The sequence below is a fragment of the Vipera berus genome (assembly GCF_964194415.1).
Source record: "Vipera berus genome assembly, chromosome: W".
NCBI classification, from domain to species: Eukaryota; Metazoa; Chordata; class Lepidosauria; order Squamata; family Viperidae; genus Vipera; species Vipera berus.
In genome coordinates, this window is record NC_138210.1 from 75,257,679 (window position 1) to 75,278,333 (window position 20,655).

Consider the following 20,655-nt stretch of genomic DNA (forward strand, 5'->3'; position numbering starts at 1 on the left):
CATGCTCAGGGGCACCAATATGCAAGCCCCAAGGGGAAACGGATCGTTCTTCGGAAGGGATGGGGGGAGGGCGTTCTGTACATGCTCGGGGGCACCGCTTTCCTCTTTGCAAGCCGTCCCCGCTTGCAATGGGATCGGGCCGCGGAAGAGAGGTGGGCACTCTGTACATGCTCAGGGGGGCCGCTTTGCAAGCCGCAAGGGGAAAAAAGGGGTCGTTCTCCGGAAATTTATTTAATTGACTTTCTATACCGCCCTTCCCCCGAAGGAAATGGGGGGGAGGGCGTTCTGTACATGCTCAGGGGCACCGCTTTCGTCTTTGCAAGCTTCCCCCCCCCACGCACACACACACTTGCAAGCCCTAGCGGGAAAGGGATTGCTCCCCCCAAAAGGGGGTGGCGCTCTTTACATGCTCAGGGGCACCAACTTGCAAGCCCCAAGGGGGGGAAAGGGTTCGTTCTCCGGAAAGAAGGGGGGGGAGGGCGTTCTGTACACGCTCAGAGGCACCGCCTCGCAAGCCCCCCCCCCCTGGAAAGAAAAGAGGTCGATCTCCGGGAAAAGTGGCGGGGAGGGGGTGGGGAGAGGGGAGGGCAACCCGCTGCGCATGAGCAGCCACGTCTGCAGCCCGGGCAAACTCCAACTCCCAGCGTGCTCCACCCGTCCTCCTCCTCCTCCCCCCCCCTTTGACTTGGGGGGGGCGGAGCGAGCAAGCGGAACGAGCGAAGCAGCCGCAGCAGCAGCACCGCCAGCCTGCCCGAAGGACCCTCCCGGAGCCCCCCTCCCCATTTGCAGCCCCCTCCCCAAGCATGGCAGCCCTCCGCCTGACCCCCCGCCTCTTCCTGGGGCTCGCGGCCCCGCGGGGGTGAGTGGGGGCTGGGGGTGGGGCGGGGGCAGCCCAGCCAGGGGTGGTGGTGGGGGGAAATCTTGAGAAGCCCCCTCCCCTTCCCTTGCAATGCACTGCAACCCCTTCCCCACTTTGCAGGCCCGGCTGTCCCGCGGGGGCGCCCCTCGCCCGCCCACTCGCGGGGAGACTCTTCGCCGCCCACGCCGCCGCCGCCGCCGCCCAGGTAAGTCGGGGAAGGGGCGCGGGGTGGCCTAGAAAAGGGGGGCTTCGAAGGGCCCCCGCCGCCCCCCCCCCCGCGCGGGTCAGCCGCTGGCTCAGTGAGGACTAGAAGCTTGACGCCTGCGGGAGCCTCGCGGGCGCTGGGATTCCTTGCACCCGCCGCTTTCCCCCCCCACACACACACACACTCCTCCCCGCTTTAAATGCTGGGTCTGGGGTCCTCCTGGTAACGCTCCCCCCCCCGCCGCCCATGGTGGATCTCCGCTGCGCCGATCCCCGCGGCCGACCCAGTTGGGAGTCCGGGGCGGCCGGGCGCCGTCTGAAGGGCAGGCGCGTCACCCGGGCATAGTTAGGATGCTTCATCTGGGGGAAAGGTCGGCCATCGTCTGCGTGCTTGGGGGAGGAGTGGGAAGATTAAGCCCCCCCAAGGGGGGGCCAGCCCTGCCCTCCCCCCACCCCCGCCGGGATGCCAGGAACCGTGTGAGCCCGGAATAGCCCCCCCCTCCCCCCCCCTCCCTTGGCTGAGTTGGGCAGGAATTGAAAAGAGGAGAGAAAGTTTGGCTCCAGTCACCTGTCTGCCCCTTCCTTCCTTCCTTTTCCTTCTTTCCTTCCTCTTTCCTCCCTCTCTCCTTCCTTCCTTCCCTCTTCTGCCTTCCTTTTCCTTCTTTCCTCCCTCTCTTCTTCCTTCCTTCCTATTCCTTCTTTCCTTCTTCCTTCCCTCCTTCCTTCCTTCCTTCCTTCCCTCTTCTGCCTTCCTTTTCCTTCTTTCCTTCCTTCCTCCTTCCTCTCTTTCTTTCCTCCCTCTCTCCTTCCTTCCTTCCTTTTCCTTCTTTCCTTCCTTCCTCCTTCCTCTTTCTCTTTCCTCCTTCTTTCCCTCCTTCCTTCCTTCTTAGTCCTTCCTCCCTTCTTTCCTTCCTTTTCCTTCCTCTCCCTTCCTTTTCCTTCTTTCCTTCCTTCCTTCCTTTTCCTTCTTTCCTTCCTTCCTCCTTCCTCTCTTTCTTTCCTCCCTCTCTCCTTCCTTCCTTCCTTTTCCTTCTTTCCTTCCTTCCTCCTTCCTCTTTCTCTTTCCTCCTTCTTTCCCTCCTTCCTTCCTTCTTAGTCCTTCCTCCCTTCTTTCCTTCCTTTTCCTTCCTCTCCCTTCCTTTTCCTTCTTTCCTTCCTTCCTTCCTTTTCCTTCTTTCCTTCCTTCCTCCTTCCTCTTTCTCTTTCCTCCTTCTTTCCCTCCTTCCTTCCTTCTTAGTCCTTCCTCCCTTCTTTCCTTCCTTTTCCTTCCTCTCCCTTCCTTTTCCTTCTTTCCTTCCTTCCTCCTTCCTCTTTCTCTTTCCTCCTTCTTTCCCTCCTTCCTTCCTTCTTAGTCCTTCCTCCCTTCTTTCCTTCCTTTTCCTTCCTCTCCCTTCCTTTTCCTTCTTTCCTTCCTTCCTTCCTTTTCCTTCTTTCCTTCCTTCCTCCTTCCTCTTTCTCTTTCCTCCTTCTTTCCCTCCTTCCTTCCTTCTTAGTCCTCCCTCCCTCCCTTCCCCAATGCTGGGCGCCTCCTAGATCAGGACCTCTGACCGCCAGGCGGGGGAGGCTGGCAGGTTGCAAGCCTCTTTATTTCTTCATCCATTCACGAGGTCCCTGCGCCACCCAGCCACCCCCAGCGACTCAGGGCTGTTCACAAACAGCCTAACGCAACCACAACAAACACCCGACTAAACGCCCAGAGATAAAAGCCGAGTTTAAAACAAGGGGAAACTTAAAAGCGGCTGCTAAAACTTCAGAATTCGGAAGGCTAAAAAGGGTGAAGCAAAGGATCCGCTTAACAACGGTGTGTGTGTGTGTGTGTGTGTGTGTGTGTGCACTTAACAGCCACCACCATAAAAAAGGTCGTAAAATCGAGGCATTTTAGGACGGGGAAGACACGTGACCGTGATGGACGGGCTCCATTAATGTAAGTGGAGGAGCCCTCTCAGGGTGAAATAATTGAAATAAGCAGACGGTTTGCAGCCTATTTATGGGGCCCTGGAATCCGTCCACCTGAGTCTGGCTGTTCCGGATTAATCGCCTGAGAGTTTAAAAGCTGATCCTGCTACACCACATGCTGTGGCCAGCCAGCTTCAGCACCTCTCCCGGCTGTGACCTGTCTCCATCCCAACCTTGTTCACTTTAAAAAAAAAAAACTACATTCCACTTTCCTGCAGCGTTGCATCCAAAATCCACTTCCCTGCAGCATTTAAAATCCACTTTCCTGCAGCGTTGCATCCAAAAACCACTTTTCTGCAGCATTGCATTTAAATTCCACTTTCCTGCAGCGTTGCATCCAAATTTCACTTTTCTGCAGCGTTGCATTTGAATTTCACTTTCCTGTAGCATTGCATCCAAATTCCACTTTCCTGCAGCGTTGCATCCAAATTCCACTTTCCTGCAGCGTTGCATCCAAATCCCACTCTCCTGCAGTGTTGCATTTAAATTCCACTTTCCTGCAGCGTTGCATTTGAATTTCACTTTCCTGCAGCGTTGCATTTGAATTTCACTTTCCTGCAGCGTTGCATCCAAATTCCACTTTCCTGCAGCATTGCATCCAAATTCCACTTTCCTGCAGCGTTGCATCCAAATTCTACTTTCCTGCAGAGTTGCACCCAAATTTCACTTTCATGCAGCGTTGCATCCAAATTCTACTTTCCTTTTTTTTTATTGAAAAGTTTTAAAATACAGTTTTCCTTTAAGAATCCCCCCTTCCCCCTCCCTCCTCCCCCCTCCCTACCTCCCCCCCTCCCCCCCTCCCCCCCCCACTTCCCAGAGCTAAATACAAGGTATATATATAAAAAGCAATCATAAACAATCATATACTAACAATTATAAACTCTAAAATCCATCACTCTCTAGCTTATATAAGATGAAACAAATAATAATAATATTGAATATGTATAAAAAAAACTAAGATAAAAGAAAAAAAAACGAAAGAAGACTTATTCAAATGCTACATAAAACTTCTTAACCCTATACTTGTTCTGGATAAAATCAATCCATTTTTTCCATTCCATAATATAGCGTTCTTGCGAATGATCTTTCAAATAGGCCGAAATCTTCGCCATCTCTGCCAGGTCGGAAACCTTTAAAGTCCACTCCTCTATGGTCGGCAATTCCTCTTTCTTCCAGTATTGGCCTATCAAAAGTCTTGCCGCCGTAATTAAATTCAACATCAACTTGATGTCCACAACTGTGGCATCTGTAATTATTCCCAACAAAAAAAATTGCGGACAAAACTTTAACCTCTGTTTAAAAATCTTCTGCATGTTCCACCAGACTTTTATCCAAAAAGCCTTAACCTTTTTACAAGTCCACCATATGTGAAAATATGTTGCATCTTCACCGCACCTCCAACATTTAGGCTGATAATTCGGATACATACTTGCAAGCTTTTTAGGATCTAAATGCCATCTATAAAACATTTTGTAAAAATTCTCTCTTAAATTTTGAGCTTGTGTAAATTTTACGTTCCTCACCCAAATCTTTTCCCACGTGTCCATTGTGATGACTTCCTGAATATTTTGGGCCCATTTTATCATACAATCCTTAACAAGCTCTGTTTCTGAGTCAATCTCTATCAATGCAAGATATATCCGTTTGATATGTGCTGGTCCCTGATTCCTAATTTGCTTTATCAAATTTTCATCAGTCTTTGTAAATCCATTTTTCTGGTCTTCTTTCCACCTGGCCCGTAACTGAGTATATTGAAACCAATTTTGAACAACCTTCTCTTCTCGCAAGAGGCTATATGATTTCAAACACCAAACGTTTCTTTCCAAACTAAGAATCTCCTTATACGTAGTCAAGTCATGTTTAAAGCCAGCATGTATATTTTCTATTGCGTGTTTTGGAATTGCCCACAATGGTATCTTGCAACTTAACTTATGTCTGTACTTCTTCCAAACTCTCAGCAATGCCTGTCTTAAAATATGCACCCTAAACACGTTGTCTACCTTCTTATCATACAACAAATATGCATGCCAGCCAAACAACAAATCGTGGCCCTCAAGATTTAATAACCTCCCTTGCGTCAAATTAATCCAGTCACTTATTCCTGCTAATGCAGCAGCTTCATAATATAATTTAAAATTAGGCAATTTAAGGCCACCTCTCTCACGAGTATCCTGCATAATCTTAAGTTTAACTCGTGGTTTTTTCCCTGCCCACACAAATTTATTGATACCTTGCTGCCATTCCTCCAGATTAGAATCTTTCTTAAGAATCGATATCATTTGAAATAAAAATAAAAATTTAGGCAGGACATTCATTTTTACTGCTGCAATCCGTCCCAACAAAGACAATTGCAATTTTTTCCAACTCTCCAATTCTTTTTGAATTTTCCCCCATAATTTTTCATAATTATTTTTATATAGCTTTGTATTAGAGGGCGACAAAATCACCCCCAAATATTTAACCCTTTTAACGATCTCAAATCCAGTTAATCCTTCTAAAAGGGCCTTTTGCGGTATTGTCATATTTTTGGCCAAAATTTTTGTTTTTTGTACATTAACCTTAAATCCAGAAACCTTCCCATATTGTGTTATTATCTCCATCAGGTCCACAACAGAGTTCTCTGGCTGGGTCACTGTAACAACCAGATCGTCTGCGAATGCTCTCAATCTGTAGTCCTGATCTCCAATTTGAATCCCCTTAATTTTTCCCGAATTCCGAATTTTAACCAATAATATCTCTAATGTTAACACAAATAACAAGGGCGATAACGGACACCCTTGCCTTGTGCCCTTCTCAATATTACATGCTTCTGTCAAGCTATTATTAACTATAATTCGGGCAGTTTGTTTTTGATATAATGCCCTAATCGGTTGTAAAAAATTTTCCCCAAAATCCATTTTGTCTAGAACTTTCAACAAAAATTTCCAATTCAATTGATCAAAAGCTTTTTCCGCATCTAAAAAAATTAGCACCGCAGCAATCTGGTTGTTCCTTTCCAAAAACTCTAACACATCAACTATATGCCTCACATTATTTTTCATTTGCCTACCACTAATAAACCCTGTTTGATCCCCATGAATCACCTGTTGCAGAACCCTCATCAGTCTATTAGCCAAAACCTTAGCAAATATCTTGTAATCTGTGTTTAAAAGCGATATCGGTCTATAATTTTTAACTTGAGTAGCATCTTGGTCTTCCTTCGGAATCAAAGAGATAAAAGCTGTTCTCCAAGACGGTGGCACCTTTCCCCCCCTCTGGATTGTCTGGAACAGTTCCTTTAACGGTTTTATCATTTCTAATTGTAAATTTTTATAATAGGCCGCAGTCAAGCCATCCGTACCTGGTGCTTTATCCACCTTCAATTCCTTAATTGCTGTAAAAAATTCTTCTTCTGTGATCAGTTGATTAATCCCTTCTTTTTGTACTTGCGTAAGAACCGGGATGCTAGCATTTTCCAAATATATATCAATGTCTTTTTCATTAATTTTCTCCTTAGCATATAATTTAGAATAAAAATCCACAAAAGCGTCCTTGATAAGGTCCTGTTGAAACACAACCCTTCCTTTATGCTCAATCTTGTCTATATTAGAAGCCCTTTGTTTTTTCCTCAATCTATAAGCTAACCATCTGCCAAACCAAATTCTACTTTCCTGCAGAGTTGCACCCAAATTTCACTTTCATGCAGCGTTGCATCCAAATTCCACTTTCATGCAGCGTTGCATCCAAATTCCACTTTCCTGCAGCGTTGCATCCAAATTCCACTTTCCTGCACCGTTGCATCCAAATCCCACTTTTCTGCAGCGTTGCATTTAAATCCCTTTCCTGCAGCATTGTATCCAAATTCCACTTTCCTGCAGCGTTGCATCCAAATTCCACTTTCCTGCAGCGTTGCATCCAAATTTCACTTTTATGCAACGTATTTGTAACCAATTCTACGCGTAGGCAACGTTGCGTCCAAATTCTGCTTTTATTAAATAGGGCACCCAATTTCCATATTTGTGCAGCGTTGCGCGCAAAGCCCTGTGATCAAGGTAGGTAGCACCCAATAAATTTCAAGGGATGTCATGCTGTCTTCCTCTTTTGCAGACCGCCCCGGACAAGCACACATTAAAGTCAGAGTCAGCGTCTCAAGAAGAATTGGGAAAAAAGCCTCTACCTACGGTATGTGGTCTTTGGTCCCCCTCCTCTGGATTTCTGGGGCCTTGGGGGGGGCAATATTGGGGGAGCCATTTTGATGCAAACAAACAGGAAGTTGGATAAGGAAAGGCAGAGACACAGAGAGAGAGAGAGTGGGGAGTAAGTTTCCTTCTAGGTTTTTGAGCTGCTTTTTTCCTATTGGCTGCCTGTCTGTGATGTCATAGAACAGGGCTCTTCAAACCTGGCCCTTGGATGACTTGTGGACTTCAACTCCCAGAATTCCTCAGCCAGCGTGCCTGGCTGAGGAATTCTGGGAGTTGAAGTCCACAAGTCATCCAAGGGCCAGGTTTGAAGAGCCCTATTATAGAAGGTCCAGAAATGTGTGCAGGGCTTGTGGAGGCAAATTGAGGAGGGGGGAAGGGACTGGGGGGAGGGGTTCCTATGTTTCTCAACCTGGACAGCTTTAAGATGGGTGGACTTCAACTCCCAGAATTCCCTAGCCTGCATATCAGTTTTCCATTTGATTCATGCCTTCTAACCTAACCCGCTTTTTAACCTGTTTATTGATTTAATTTGTCATGTGTTATTTCCCCCCCCCCCCCACTTTCCTAAAGTTAAGACATAGTATGTCTGTTTCATCCCCTTTGTCTATTAAGAAAGTTACCCAATCAAAAAATGCAATAACTGGAATGGAATGGAAATAGAATGGAATGGAATAGAATAGAATAAGAAAGAATAGAATAATAGAATAATAATAGAATAGAATAGAATAGAATAGAATAGAATAGAATAGAATAGAATAGAATTAGAAATAAAGAATAGAATAGAATAGAATAGAATAGAATAGAATAGAATAGAATAGAATAGAATAGAATAGAATAATATTAGAATAGAATAGAAAATATGGAATGGAATAGAATAGAATAAGAAAAAATAGAATAGAATAGAATAGAAATAGAATAGAATAAGAAAGTAGAATAGAATAGAAAATATGGAATGGAATGGAAGAGAAGAGAAGTAGCAGAGTTGGAAGGGACCTTGGAGGTCATCTAGTCCAACCCCCTGCTCAGGCGGGAAACCCTATCCCATTTCAGACAAAGGGCTGTCCAGTCTCTTCTTAAAAACTTCCAGTGTTGGAGCTTTCACAACTTCTGGAGGCGGGGAGTTCCAATGATGAATTGTTCTCACTGTCAGGAAGTTTCTCCTTAGTTCCAGCTGGCTTCTCCGCTTGATTAATGGACAAACACCCTCCTTTTTTCCAGCCTTAATCTTATTATTATTAATTTAATACCTCCTCCCTTTTGGGTGTCACCTGTCTACGAGGTCAAGTAAATAGTCACCCCGAAACTCGTTTTCTGGTTTGGCCAACATCCAATAAGCTGTTGCCGTTTTGCTTGGCTAAAAATACAGGCAGTCCTCGTCTTACAACCGTTCATTGAGCGACCGTTCAAAGTTAACACTGGAAAAAGGGACTTAACGACTCTTTTAATACTTAAGATGCTTGGAGCATCCCCCTGGTCATGTGTTCAAAATTCGGACGCTTGGCAACTGACTCATATTTATGACGGTTGCAGCGTCCCCGGGGTTGGGTGGGTGTGTCACGTGATCCCCTTTTGCGACCTTCCAACAAGCCAGGTCAATGCGGGAAGCCGGATCCACTTAACGACTGAGTTGCTAATTTAATGCCTGCAGTGATCCACTTAACAACGGTAGCCAGAAAAGCCGCAAAGTGGATCAAAATTCACTTAACGGCCGTCACACTTAGCAACTGAAATTTTGTTCTCGATCGTTGTAATTCGAGGACCGCCTGTCTAGCTGTATTTAAAAAATAAACTTACTCAAGGCTGGGGATAACATATGCCGGCGGGGGGTAGGGTGGCAGCCTAAGCCAGATTGGGGCACTTTGCAAAATGCGGTGGGGGCTGCAGCGAGATTGGGGGTCGTTGGGGGGGGGGGGTTGATGTGTGCCAGAGAGGGAGGGGCCGGCATCACCATCTTGAGATTTTTTTTACAATCTGAGGAATAAAAACTGCATTGTTAGCAAAAAAGATGGTGCCTTTTCCGGGCCTGAAAACAGGGACTTGTCAGAACCTGAACCCGGGACCCTGGAGCAGTGGCCCTTTAATCTTTTTTTTTTTCCTCTCTCCAACTTGCAGGAAACCAAGTCCTTTGCGGTGGGCATTTTCAAGGGCCAGATCATCACGGATCAAGTCTTCCCTTATCCTTCGGGTAAAAAAAGTGTGGAGGGGTTTCGGCTGGATGGGAGGGAGGGCCAGGTGTGTTTGTGGGTCTGTGAGTGTGTGTTTGCGTGCACAGGATTGCCTGGTCCAGCACGTGGACGGACAGTTTGAAAAGTTCAGGTGGTCCTCGACTTAACGAAATATCCGTCGCTAAGTGACTTTTGCCTCCTTTTACAGTTCTGCTCCCTTGCCGCAGTTGTTATAAGTGAATCGCCGCAGTTGTTAAATGAGGAACACGGTCTTTAAGCGAATCCGGCTTCTCTCTCTCCCCCTTGACTTTGTTGGTCAGAGGGTCGCAAAAGGGCATCAGGTGACACACACACACACACACACACACACACACACACACACCCTGGGGGACGCTGCGACCATCATCAATACAAGTCAGTTGCCGAGTGGCTGAATTTTGATCCGGCGCCGTCGTAACTTTGAGCGTCCGCTAAAGGCAGTTGAGGACTGCCGGCAATGTCGAAAAGGTCGCTGAAGGAAGGCTTACAACTCGAGAACCTGCCACGAGTCACCTTCAATTTTTTTTAATATACGCTTTGGTCGGTCACTAAACTAAATGAACCGTCGCAAGTCGAGGACTCTCCCGCCCCGAATAGTAACACACACACACACACCCTTCCTCTGGTTCCGTTGCAGTTCTGAACGAGGAACAAGCACAGACACTGCAGGAGCTGGTGGGCCCCGTCGCCCGCTTCTTCGAGGTAGGGTGGGGGGGCTGGGGGGTTGGGGGGCAGGTGGGGGGGTGTCGGCCCCTCCCTTCCGGCAACGCCAGATGTTGCTCCCCCCCCCCCGCCCTTTTCGCAGGAGGTGAACAACCCGTCGCGGAACGACGAGCTGGAGCAGGTGCAGGAGAAGACCATGAAGGGGTTGAAGGAGTTGGGGGCCTTCGGCCTGCAGATCCCCACGGCGTTGGGGGGTCTGGGGCTCACCAACACCCAGGTCCGTCCCGTGCCCCCCCCTTCCCCTTTCCTCCCCTGCAGGTGGGGGGTGGGTGGGGTTTTTTTCCCCAGATTTGCAGCCTCCCAAAGGGGGCTGAACTCTGCACGTGCGTAGAGGGCGTCCCATCCTGGCCTCTCTGCCCCACAGTACGCCCGCTTGGTGGAAATCGTGGGGATGCACGACCTGGGCGTGGGCATCACTCTGGGCGCCCACCAGTCCATCGGCTTCAAGGGGCTCCTGCTCTACGGATCCCCGGAGCAGAAGAAGAAATACCTGCCCAAGCTGGCGTCAGGTAGGGCTGGGCACTGGGTGGGGGGCTGGCACGGCCAGGATGGGGTAGGGGGGTGAGAGGATTCCCCCCCCTGAATCCAGAACGGGAGCCCGCCCACCCACCCACCCCTGAGAAATTGGACTTTTGCTTCTTCTGGCTGCGTGGCTGGTGCCGCCACCCACTCCTCGTCTCCTTCTCACGAGGAGCGGGAAGTCTGAGGTTGATTTCGGTCGATTTTATTGAGGTCTGGTTTCTTAGAATTGGATTTAGGTCCCGGCTTTGGCTGTGCGGCTCGAGGCGGCCTCTGCAGTTGTCCCACAACAGCCCTGTGAGGTGGCTTGGGCTGAGAGAGAGGGACCGGCCCAAAGCCACCCAGCCGGCTTTTCTAAAGTGGGACTAGAACTCGCTGACTCCTGGTGATTGGCCCAAAGCCACCCAGCCGGCTTTATGGCTATGGCAGGGCTAGAACTCTCTGTCTCTTAGTGATTGACACACCCAGCCAGTTTTTCTAAGGGGGAACTAGAACTCACCATCTCCTGGTGATTGGCCCAAAGTCATCCAGCCAGCTTTTGTAAGGAGGAACTAGAATTCACCATCTCCTAGTGATTGACCCCAAAGTCACCCAGCCAGCTTTTCTAAGATGGAACTAGAGCTCACCATCTCCTAGTGAGTGGCCTACAGTCACCCAGGAGGAACTAGAATTCACCATCTCCTAGTGATTGACCCCAAAGTCACCCAGCCAGCTTTTCTAAGATGGAACTAGAGCTCACCATCTCCTAGTGAGTGGCCTACAGTCACCCAGGAGGAACTAGAATTCACCATCTCCTAGTGATTGACCCCAAAGTCACCCAGCCAGCTTTTCTAAGATGGAACTAGAGCTCACCATCTCCTAGTGAGTGGCCTACAGTCACCCAGGAGGAACTAGAATTCACCATCTCCTAGTGATTGACCCCAAAGTCACCCAGCCAGCTTTTCTAAGATGGAACTAGAGCTCACCATCTCCTAGTGAGTGGCCTACAGTCACCCAGGAGGAACTAGAATTCACCATCTCCTAGTGATTGACCCCAAAGTCACCCAGCCAGCTTTTCTAAGATGGAACTAGAGCTCACCATCTCCTAGTGAGTGGCCTACAGTCACCCAGGAGGAACTAGAATTCACCATCTCCTAGTGATTGACCCCAAAGTCACCCAGCCAGCTTTTCTAAGATGGAACTAGAGCTCACCATCTCCTAGTGAGTGGCCTACAGTCACCCAGGAGGAACTAGAATTCACCATCTCCTAGTGATTGACCCCAAAGTCACCCAGCCAGCTTTTCTAAGATGGAACTAGAACTCACCATCTCCTAGTCGTTGAGCTAAAGTCACCCCGGCAGCTTTCTGGCTAGGGCAGAACTAGAACTCACCCTCTCCTGGTGATTGGCCCAAAGTCACCCAGCTGGCTTTCGCGTCTAAGGTGGGACTAGAACTCTCAGTCGCCCGTTTTTAGCCCAGCACCTTCACCGCAACATTTCCCTTGCCTGTGACTTGGTCTTTGTGGTGTGCTGGGGGGGCGTGCGTAGGGGAACACCTTTTGTGCCACCTCCGCCCCCCCCCAGGTGAGACCATCGCTGCCTTCTGCCTGACCGAGAACACCAGCGGCTCCGACGCAGCCTCGATCCGGAGCAGAGCCGAACTCAGCCCTTGCGGCACCTACTACACCCTCAATGGGAGCAAGCTCTGGATCAGGTGAGGCGGATGTGGGGGTGTGTGCAATAGGTGAGGTGCCCCCTCCCCACCATCCAGAGGAAGGGTCCTTGAAATACAAGTGGTCCTCAACTTAGGACAAGGGTAGGCAACCTTGGCTCTTTTGTGACTCGTGGACTTCAACTCCCAGAATTCATGAGCCAGCCATTCTGCCTCAGGAATTCTGGGAGTTGAAGTCCACGAGTCATAAAAGAGCCAAGGTTGCCTACCCCTGACTTAGGAGAATTCATTTAGTGACCGAAGTTACAACAGTGGTTGTCAAGCAAACCCAGTGGTCGTTAAGCAAACCCAGTGGTCACTAAGCGAATTTAGTGGTCATTAAACAAATCCAGTGGTTGCTAAGCAAATCCAGTGGTCCTTAAGTGAGTCAGGCTTCCCCAGGGACTTTGCCCCTCAGAAGGTCACAAACACGCCGCAACCGTCATAAATAGGCGCCGGTTGCCAAGTGCCCACATTTGGGGACCGATAGGATGTTACAATGGTCATAAGCGTGAGGACAGGACGCAAGCCGAGTTTTCTCAGCGCCGTCGTAACTTCCAGCAGTTGCTAAACGAACGGCCGTAAGTCGAGGACGATCTGAAAAAGATTAACAAACCGGAAGTGAAATGAGGAAAATCCATAACGATTCAATTCCGGGAAGGGGTGCTCAGCACGGGGAGAGGGGCACGTTTCCTGGGGGAGGGTCCTAAAATTGTATCTTTCCTCGCCCAGCAACGGCGGCATTGCCGAAATCTTCACCGTCTTTGCCAGAACGCCGCAGCAGGACGAGACGGGGAAGATGAAGGACAAGATCACGGCGTTTGTGGTGGAGCGGTCTTTCGCGGGGGTCACCAGGTGAGGTGTTGAGGGGAAACCCCCCCCCAATATCTGAGCACTGGAGTTCACATCCTTTAGGGCAGGGGTCTTCAAACTCGGCCCTTTGATGACTTGTGGACTTCAACTCCCAGAATTCCTCAGCCAGGCATGCTGGCTGAGGAATTCTGGGAGTTGAAGTCCACAAGTATTAAAAGGGTCATTGTTCCCTCATGCTGGCTGAGGAATTCTGGGAGTTGAAGTCCACAAGTCATCAAAGGGCCATAGTTCCCTCATGCTGGCTGAGGAATTCTGGGAGTTGAAGTCCACAAGTCATCAAAGGGTCACAGTTCCCTCATGCTGGCTGAGGAATTCTGGGAGTTGAAGTCCACAAGTCATCAAAGGGCCATAGTTCCCTCACGCTGGCTGAGGAATTCTGGGAGTTGAAGTCCACAAGTCATCAAAGGGCCATAGTTCCCTCACGCTGGCTGAGGAATTCTGGGAGTTGAAGTCCACAAGTCATCAAAGGGCCATAGTTCCCTCACGCTGGCTGAGGAATTCTGGGAGTTGAAGTCCACAAGTCATCAAAGGGCCATAGTTCCCTCACGCTGGCTGAGGGATTCTGGGAGTTGAAGTCCACAAGTCATCAAAGGGCCATAGTTCCCTCACGCTGGCTGAGGAATTCTGGGAGTTGAAGTCCACAAGTCATCAAAGGGCCATAGTTCCCTCACGCTGGCTGAGGAATTCTGGGAGTTGAAGTCCACAAGTCATCAAAGGGCCATAGTTCCCTCACGCTGGCTGAGGAATTCTGGGAGTTGAAGTCCACAAGTCATTAAAGGGCCAAGCTTGGAGACCCTTGCTTCAGGGTGCTAAGCAAAGGGTTGGGAGGGATGGCCAGCCGACCCCCCTTGATCCGCTGGGGTGGGCAGAGAAGGACTCCCCCCCATCTCTTTGGGTGTGTTCTGGGGGGGCTCTAATTCCCTCTCATGCCCTCCCAGCGGCCCCCCTGAGAAGAAGATGGGCATCAAGGGGTCCAACACGGCCGAAGTCCACTTTGACAACGTCCGGGTGCCGGTAGAGAACGTGCTGGGTGCGCCAGGCGCCGGCTTCAAGGTGGCCATGAACATCCTCAACAACGGGCGCTTCGGCATGGCAGCGGCAATGGCGGGCACCATACGGTCGCTCATCCAAAAAGCGGTGAGCACCTCTGGGCCCCCCAACCCACTTTCTTCTCCCCCCCCCCGCCCTAGTATCCCCTCATACAGGCAGTCCTCGACGTAGGACCACAACTTTGCCTGACTTTTCTGTTGCTAAGCAAGACAGTTGCGGAGGGTCGTTTTGCCCCCTTTTACGACGGTTCTCGCCACCGTCGTTCACGACTGCGGCCGTTAAGTCAGCCGCATGGCTGTTGAGCAAACCCAGCTTCCCCCTCACCTTGTCGGAAGGCCATAAAAGGGTATCACGGGACCCTTTGGGGATGCTGCGACCGTCATAAATACGGATCAGCTGCCGAGGGTCCGGATTTTGATCCCGTGACGGTGCAAAGGTCGTAAGTGTGAACATTGGCCGTAACTTCCTTTTCTCCGCGCCATCGTAACTTTGAATCATCACTAAAGGAACATCATAAGTCGAGGACAGACAGTGCCCCTTCTAAATCATCCTCCTCCTCCTCCTCCTCCCTTTCTGTCCCAAAGGTGGACTTTGCCGCTAACCGGACGCAGTTTGGGGAAAAAATCCACACTTTTGGGGTGATCCAGGAAAAACTCGCCCGCATGGCGTTGCTGCACTACGTGACGGAGGTACGGGCATGCAAAACAGACCTGCGTGTGTGTGTGTGTGTGTGTACATTCGGCACGGTGCCGAAAATGTCCTTTCTCAGATCTGTGGCGTTCCGGTGTCACTGGACATCCTTGAGGACTAGAAACTTAGTTCCCCCAAAAGCGAATCCCTGAGACCGATCCAGAGACCATAATAATAATAGAATAGAATAAGAATAGAACAGAATTAGAAATAATAGAATAGCATAATAATGGAATTGAACAGAAATAGAATAATAAAATACAGAATAGAATAGCATAGCATAGCATAGAATAGAATAATAAGAATAGAGCAGAATTAGAAATAATAGAACAATAAAAATAGAATAATAAAATATAGAGTAGAACAGAATAGAATAGTATAAAGATGGAATGGAATGGAATAGAATAGAATAGAATAGAATAGAATAGAATAGAATAGAATAGAATAGAATAGAGCTGTAAGGGACCTTGGAGGTCTTCTAGTCCAGCCCCCTTTCTCAAGCAGGACTAGACTCTGTACAATAGGATAAAAAGTTTAAAAGTGTGTGAAAAGCCCCCTTTTTTTCTAATTCTCCAAAGACCCCTTGCTGCTCTCTCTTTTTTTTAGTCCATGGCCTACATGATCAGCGCCAACATGGACCGGGGGGCTTCGGACTTCCAGATTGAGGCAGCCATCAGCAAAGTCTTCGGCTCGGTGAGTCCTGGCTGGGGCACCAAGGTGCCAAACCGGTTACTGTCTTCCCAGGAAAGAAGGGAGGAAAGATGGAGGGAAGGAGGGAGGGAGGGAGGGAGGAAAACAGTAGGATGGAAGTTAAAGAAAGGAAAGAAAAAGAAAAGAAAGAAAGAAAGAAAGAAAGAAAGAAAGAAAGAAAGAAAGAGAAAGAAAAAGGGAGGGGGGAAGGAAGGGAGAGGGAAGTGAGGGAAGGAGGAAGGAGAAAAAGAAAGAAAAAGAAAAGAAAGAAAAAGAAAGAAAGAAAGAAAGAAAGAAAGAAAGAAAGGGAGGGGGAAGGAAGGGAGAGGGAAGCGAGGGAAGGAGGAAGGAGAAAAAGAAAGAAAGAAAAAGAAAAAAGAAAAAGAAAGAAAGAAAAAGAAAGAAAAAGGGAGGGGGAAGGAAGGGAGAGGGAAGCGAGGGAAGGAGGAAGGAGAAAAAGAAAGAAAAAGAAAAGAAAGAAAAAGAAAGAAAGAAAAAGGGAGGGGGAAGGAAGGGAGAGGGAAGCGAGGGAAGGAGGAAGGAGAAAAAGAAAGAAAAGAGAGAAAAAGAAAAGGAAAGAAAAAGAAGAAAGAAAGAAAGAAAAAGAAAGAAAGAAAGAAAGAAAGAAAGAAAGAAAGAAAGAAAGAAAGAAAGAAAGATGCAGATGGTTATGTCCAGACAAGAACGCTTAATTCACTATTGCTTTTATCTGTTTATTTCCCCCCATGTACAGGAAGCTGCCTGGACCGTTTCAGACGAATGCATCCAGACCATGGGCGGGATGGGGTTCATGAAGGTCAGGGGGGGTTTGGGGGGGTGGGCCTAATATCCAGGTTTTAATTTCAGATATTTAGGCTGCTGCGGAGAATGACACCTTTCCCAGCTTGTTTCCTCTTGAGTTCTGTTTAGCAACATTTCCAAAAAGGTGGTAACATTTCCAGCCCTTGAACAGATCAGATCTCTTGTGTTTTCTTTTTAAAAGCCAGACTTTTAATTTTATTTCTCTCTAATAATTTTTTGTTGAACCGGTGAGGAGGCTGATCTCTTCGCTGATAAACATAGGAAGTTTGTTCGTGTCTGTTTTTATTAGCGTTGCTCAGCCGGGATGGCTTTAAGCTGAGTGGGCTTCAAAACAAGCCAGAGCGGAGAGATTGCAGAGAAAGGGATTATAAGAGAGTAAGCAGGCCACCATGGGCGTACGTATCCAAAGGATATCTAGTAGTGACTGGGAATTCTGGGAGTTGAAGTCCACCCGGCTTAAAGTTTGCCAAATTTGAGAACCGTCTGTCTGCAAGGAATATAAATCCTTCCATTCCCTACCAGTCAGAGCTGAAGAAGCTTCTTGGATGAGAAGCGAAACGTCTTCAGGGATAAACCAAGTCCAGTTGCCTCCTGAGCGGAGAGATTGCAGAGAAAGGGATTATGAGAGAGTAAGCAGGCCACCATGGGCTCAGGAATTCTGGGAGTTGAAGTCCATGAGTCATAAAAGAGCCGAGGTTGCCCTGGTATAGGGTCTCCTGCTTGAGCAGGGGGGGTGGACTAGAAGACCTCCAAGGTCCCTTCCAGCCCTATTCTTATTTATTCTGATTGATTGATGGAGCAGCATTAATGTCAGGGAAAATCATTCTGGCATTGATCACTTTCTCTCTCTCTCCTTCTCTTTCTCTCTCTCTCTCTTTTTATTTCTCTTTCTCTCCCTCTTTCTCTTTTTCTTATTTCTCCTTTCTCTTTCTTTTTCTCTTCTTCTCTTTCTGTCTCTTTCTCTCTCTTTTTCTATTTCTCTCCTCTTTTTCTCTCTTTATTTCTCTCTTTTTCTCCTTCCCTCTTTCTTTTCCTATTTCTCTCTCTTCCCCCCCCCTTTCTTTTTCTATTTCTCTCCTTTTTCTTTCTCTCTCTCTCTCCCTTTCTCTCTCTCTCTCTCTGTCTCTCTCTTTCTCCCATCCGATTCCCCGGCTGCAGGAAAGCGGAGTGGAACAAGTGATGCGAGATTTGCGCATTTTCCGGATCTTCGAGGGCACCAACGATATTTTGCGGCTTTTCATTGCCCTCTACGGATTCCAGGTGGGTGGGTGGCTTTAGGGACGGGGCGAGATTTGGGGCTGTGGGGGGGGGGAAACCTGAATTAAGCCGGGAAAGGGGGGGGGGGTTTCTTACCTGTTGCCAATGCAATGATCCAGAAGGGGTAGCAAGTAAGACGATCCAGGTTTGATCGCGTTGGCTTTCTTGGGAGCCACGAAAGCTCCGATCCTGTCTGATTTCCCTCTGATCCAGAACGCAGGGAACCAGCTTCGCGGTTTGCAACAAGCCGTCAGGAACCCCTTTGGGAATGCTGGGCTGTTGGTCAGCGAGGCGGGCAAGCGAGTACGCAGGTATGGCAGATCTCTGCGCCCTTCTCCCAGGTGGGCGGCTTCCGCTTCCCAAAGCGGGGGGAAAACGGGTGGTGGGTGAGACCCGTTGCGACCGCAGAGGGTGCAGGAGGACATTTGCCAGGGGTGGCGTCACTGGAGGGAGGGTGGGTGTGATTCACGGCTACAACTAAGCCAGCATGTTCAACAAGCCATTGTGGCTTCTCGAGCACACTCAAAAGGTCAGAGAAGGTGGAGTTGTGGAGTTGTGAGCAACCAGGAATCTCACAGGCACGCGGGGACAAGGTCCTAGAATAGGGGTCTTCAAACTTGGCCCTTTGATGACTGGTGGACTTCAACTCCCAGAATTCCTCAGCCAGGCAGTTCCTGGCTGAGGAATTCTGGGAGTTGAAGTCCACTAGTCATCAAAGGGTCACAGTTCCCTCACGCTGGCTGAGGAATTCTGGGAGTTGAAGTCCACGAGTCATCAAATGGTCACAGTTCCCTCACGCTGGCTGAGGAATTCTGGGAGTTGAAGTCCACGAGTCATCAAAGGGTCACAGTTCCCTCACGCTGGCTGAGGAATTCTGGGAGTTGAAGTCCACAAGTCATCAAAGGGTCACAGTTCCCTCACGCTGGCTGAGGAATTCTGGGAGTTGAAGTCCACTAGTCATCAAAGGGTCACCGTTCCCTCACGCTGGCTGAGGAATTCTGGGAGTTGAAGTCCACGAGTCATAAAAAGGCCAAGGTTGCCTACCCCTTGTGACCTAAAGGTAGGAAATGCCTCCGTTCTTGAAGGTGAACTGCTCCTGAAGTTGGAGGCTCTCTATGAAGAAGCAGTCCTCAACCGAACCCAAATGGCGGTTGCTAAACGAGACATAACGTTAAGCGAATTTTGATCCAGTTTACGATCTTCCTTGCCACACTTGTTAAGCGACTGTTAAATTAGTCACACGGTCGTTAAGCGAATCCGGCTTACCCCCCCCCCCCAATTGAGTTTCCTGGTCAGAAGGTCGCGAAAGGGGATTACGTGACACACACACACACAGCCCGGGGATGCTGCGTCCGTTGTAAATACGAGTCAGTTACCAGGCGTCTGAAGCAGTTGTAAGTGTGAAAAGGGGTTTTAAGTCCCTTTTTTTTTCTCGAACGGCCACTAAGCGAATCGTTGTTAGTAGAGGACTGCTTGTGGTTTGTCGTTCACGAATCCAGGCTTTTTCCCAGCGAATCTTGTCTCTCTCTCTCTTTTTTTTTTTTATTTATTTGTTTGTTTTTCAAGCTCCCGGGAAGACCGGCTCCCGCTTCGGGGCAGTGAGTCCTCTCCGTTCTGTCTACGTCGCCCCACGAAACGTTTCGAGTTGTTTTGTTTTTCTTTTTTCTTCCCCCCCCCACCCCGCGTGCCATCTGTCCGTCATTTTTGCCATCCAATCCCCAGCTCCCATCGAGAGAGAGAGGCAAAGCACCCGCCGTGACTGCTTCGTTTTATGACTGGAGGGAACGTGTGAATGGGTCCCTAAGGGTCATCTGCGGGGGGGGGGGGGAAGCGCTGCACGTTTTAAAAATCCCATTTTGTGACCGTTTGTGCTGTTCTGTGTTTTTAAGGGGGGCTCAAAGAGAGGGGCTGGGATGGGGAGGCTGGACTCAAAGGGGGGGGCTGGGATGGGGTCGGGGGGGCTGGGGTCAGGGGGGGCTGTGGAAAGAGTTGTGAGGCTGCTTCTCACCCCCTTCTCTCTCTCCCCCCCACCCCCACCCCCAGGAGGGCGGGCCTGGGGACAGGGCTAACCCTGAAAGGTGTGGTGCACCCAAGTCTGGAGTCCAGCAGTGAGCAGGTAAGTCTGGTGTGTGTGTGTGTGTGTGTGTGTGTGTGTGTGTGTGTTTGGTGCCCCCTGGGAGGAGCAACTGGGGACCAGTGGCCCCGGGAGACGGTTGCCCTCTGACATCCAGCTGTGGCACTTCATCCGTACGAGTGGTCCTCGGCTCAGGAGCGTGACTGAGCCCGAGATTTCCGTTGCTAAGCGAGGCGGCGGTTAAGTGAGTTCTGCCCCATGGTTTACAACCCTTCTTTTGGCCAAGGCCGTTAAGGGAATCGCAGTCGCGCCGAAAATTGGCGTCGCCAAGCCAGACGCCCGCTCAGTCAGCTTTGCCCCGTGTTACGACCTTCCTTGCCGCCGCCGTTAAGTGAATCGCTGCAGTTGTTAAGTTAGTAGCACGGTCGTTAAGTGAATCTGGCTTCCCCCATTGAGTTTGCTGGTCAGAAGGTCGCCAAAGGGGATCACCTGACTCCCCCCTTCCCCGGGACACTGCGACCGTCATAAATACCAGTCAGCTGGCAAATGTCTGAATTTTGATCAGGTGACCACGAGGATGCTGCAACGGTCGTTAAGTGAAAAAGGTCCTCAGTCACTTTTTCCAATGCTGTTGTAACTTCGAACAGTCACTAAATGAAACAGTGTAAGACTTGAACATGAGTTCAAGTGCTGTTTTAGCCGTGAAAACTAGCTGGGTGACTTTGGGTCAATCACCAGACGGCTCTGAGTTCTAATCCCACCTTAGGCATGGGCCAGTCCTTCTCTCTTAGCCCGACCCACCTCACAGGGTTGTTTTGGGGAAAATAAGAGAGAAAAGGTGTGTTGGATATGTTCGCCATCTGGAAATAATAATAATTGATATTG

At 49.2% G+C, this 20,655-nt stretch overlaps 1 protein-coding gene across 2 annotated transcripts in view; it reads left to right on the top strand.

The window, feature by feature from the left end:
* The first annotated feature begins 703 nt into the window (after positions 1 to 703).
* LOC308676716 (very long-chain specific acyl-CoA dehydrogenase, mitochondrial-like) overlaps positions 704 to 20,655 on the top strand; it is a 24,037-nt gene continuing 4,085 nt past the window's right edge. Inside the window, exons 1-16 of one of the 2 annotated variants that reach the window (XM_081342711.1) lie at positions 704 to 859; positions 980 to 1,064; positions 7,106 to 7,180; positions 9,313 to 9,385; positions 10,042 to 10,106; positions 10,210 to 10,344; positions 10,492 to 10,636; positions 12,209 to 12,338; positions 13,068 to 13,190; positions 14,147 to 14,345; positions 14,843 to 14,947; positions 15,555 to 15,641; positions 16,372 to 16,434; positions 17,598 to 17,699; positions 17,910 to 18,007; positions 19,740 to 19,812. In XM_081342711.1, coding sequence (XP_081198837.1) covers positions 804 to 859; positions 980 to 1,064; positions 7,106 to 7,180; positions 9,313 to 9,385; positions 10,042 to 10,106; positions 10,210 to 10,344; positions 10,492 to 10,636; positions 12,209 to 12,338; positions 13,068 to 13,190; positions 14,147 to 14,345; positions 14,843 to 14,947; positions 15,555 to 15,641; positions 16,372 to 16,434; positions 17,598 to 17,699; positions 17,910 to 18,007; positions 19,740 to 19,812 — 1,614 coding nt within the window. In that variant the 5' untranslated portion in view covers positions 704 to 803. Of the gene's footprint in view, positions 860 to 979; positions 1,065 to 7,105; positions 7,181 to 9,312; positions 9,386 to 10,041; positions 10,107 to 10,209; positions 10,345 to 10,491; positions 10,637 to 12,208; positions 12,339 to 13,067; positions 13,191 to 14,146; positions 14,346 to 14,842; positions 14,948 to 15,554; positions 15,642 to 16,371; positions 16,435 to 17,597; positions 17,700 to 17,909; positions 18,008 to 19,262; positions 19,599 to 19,739; positions 19,813 to 20,655 lie in introns of those variants that run through there. The other variant, XM_081342712.1, reaches the window with a different exon arrangement.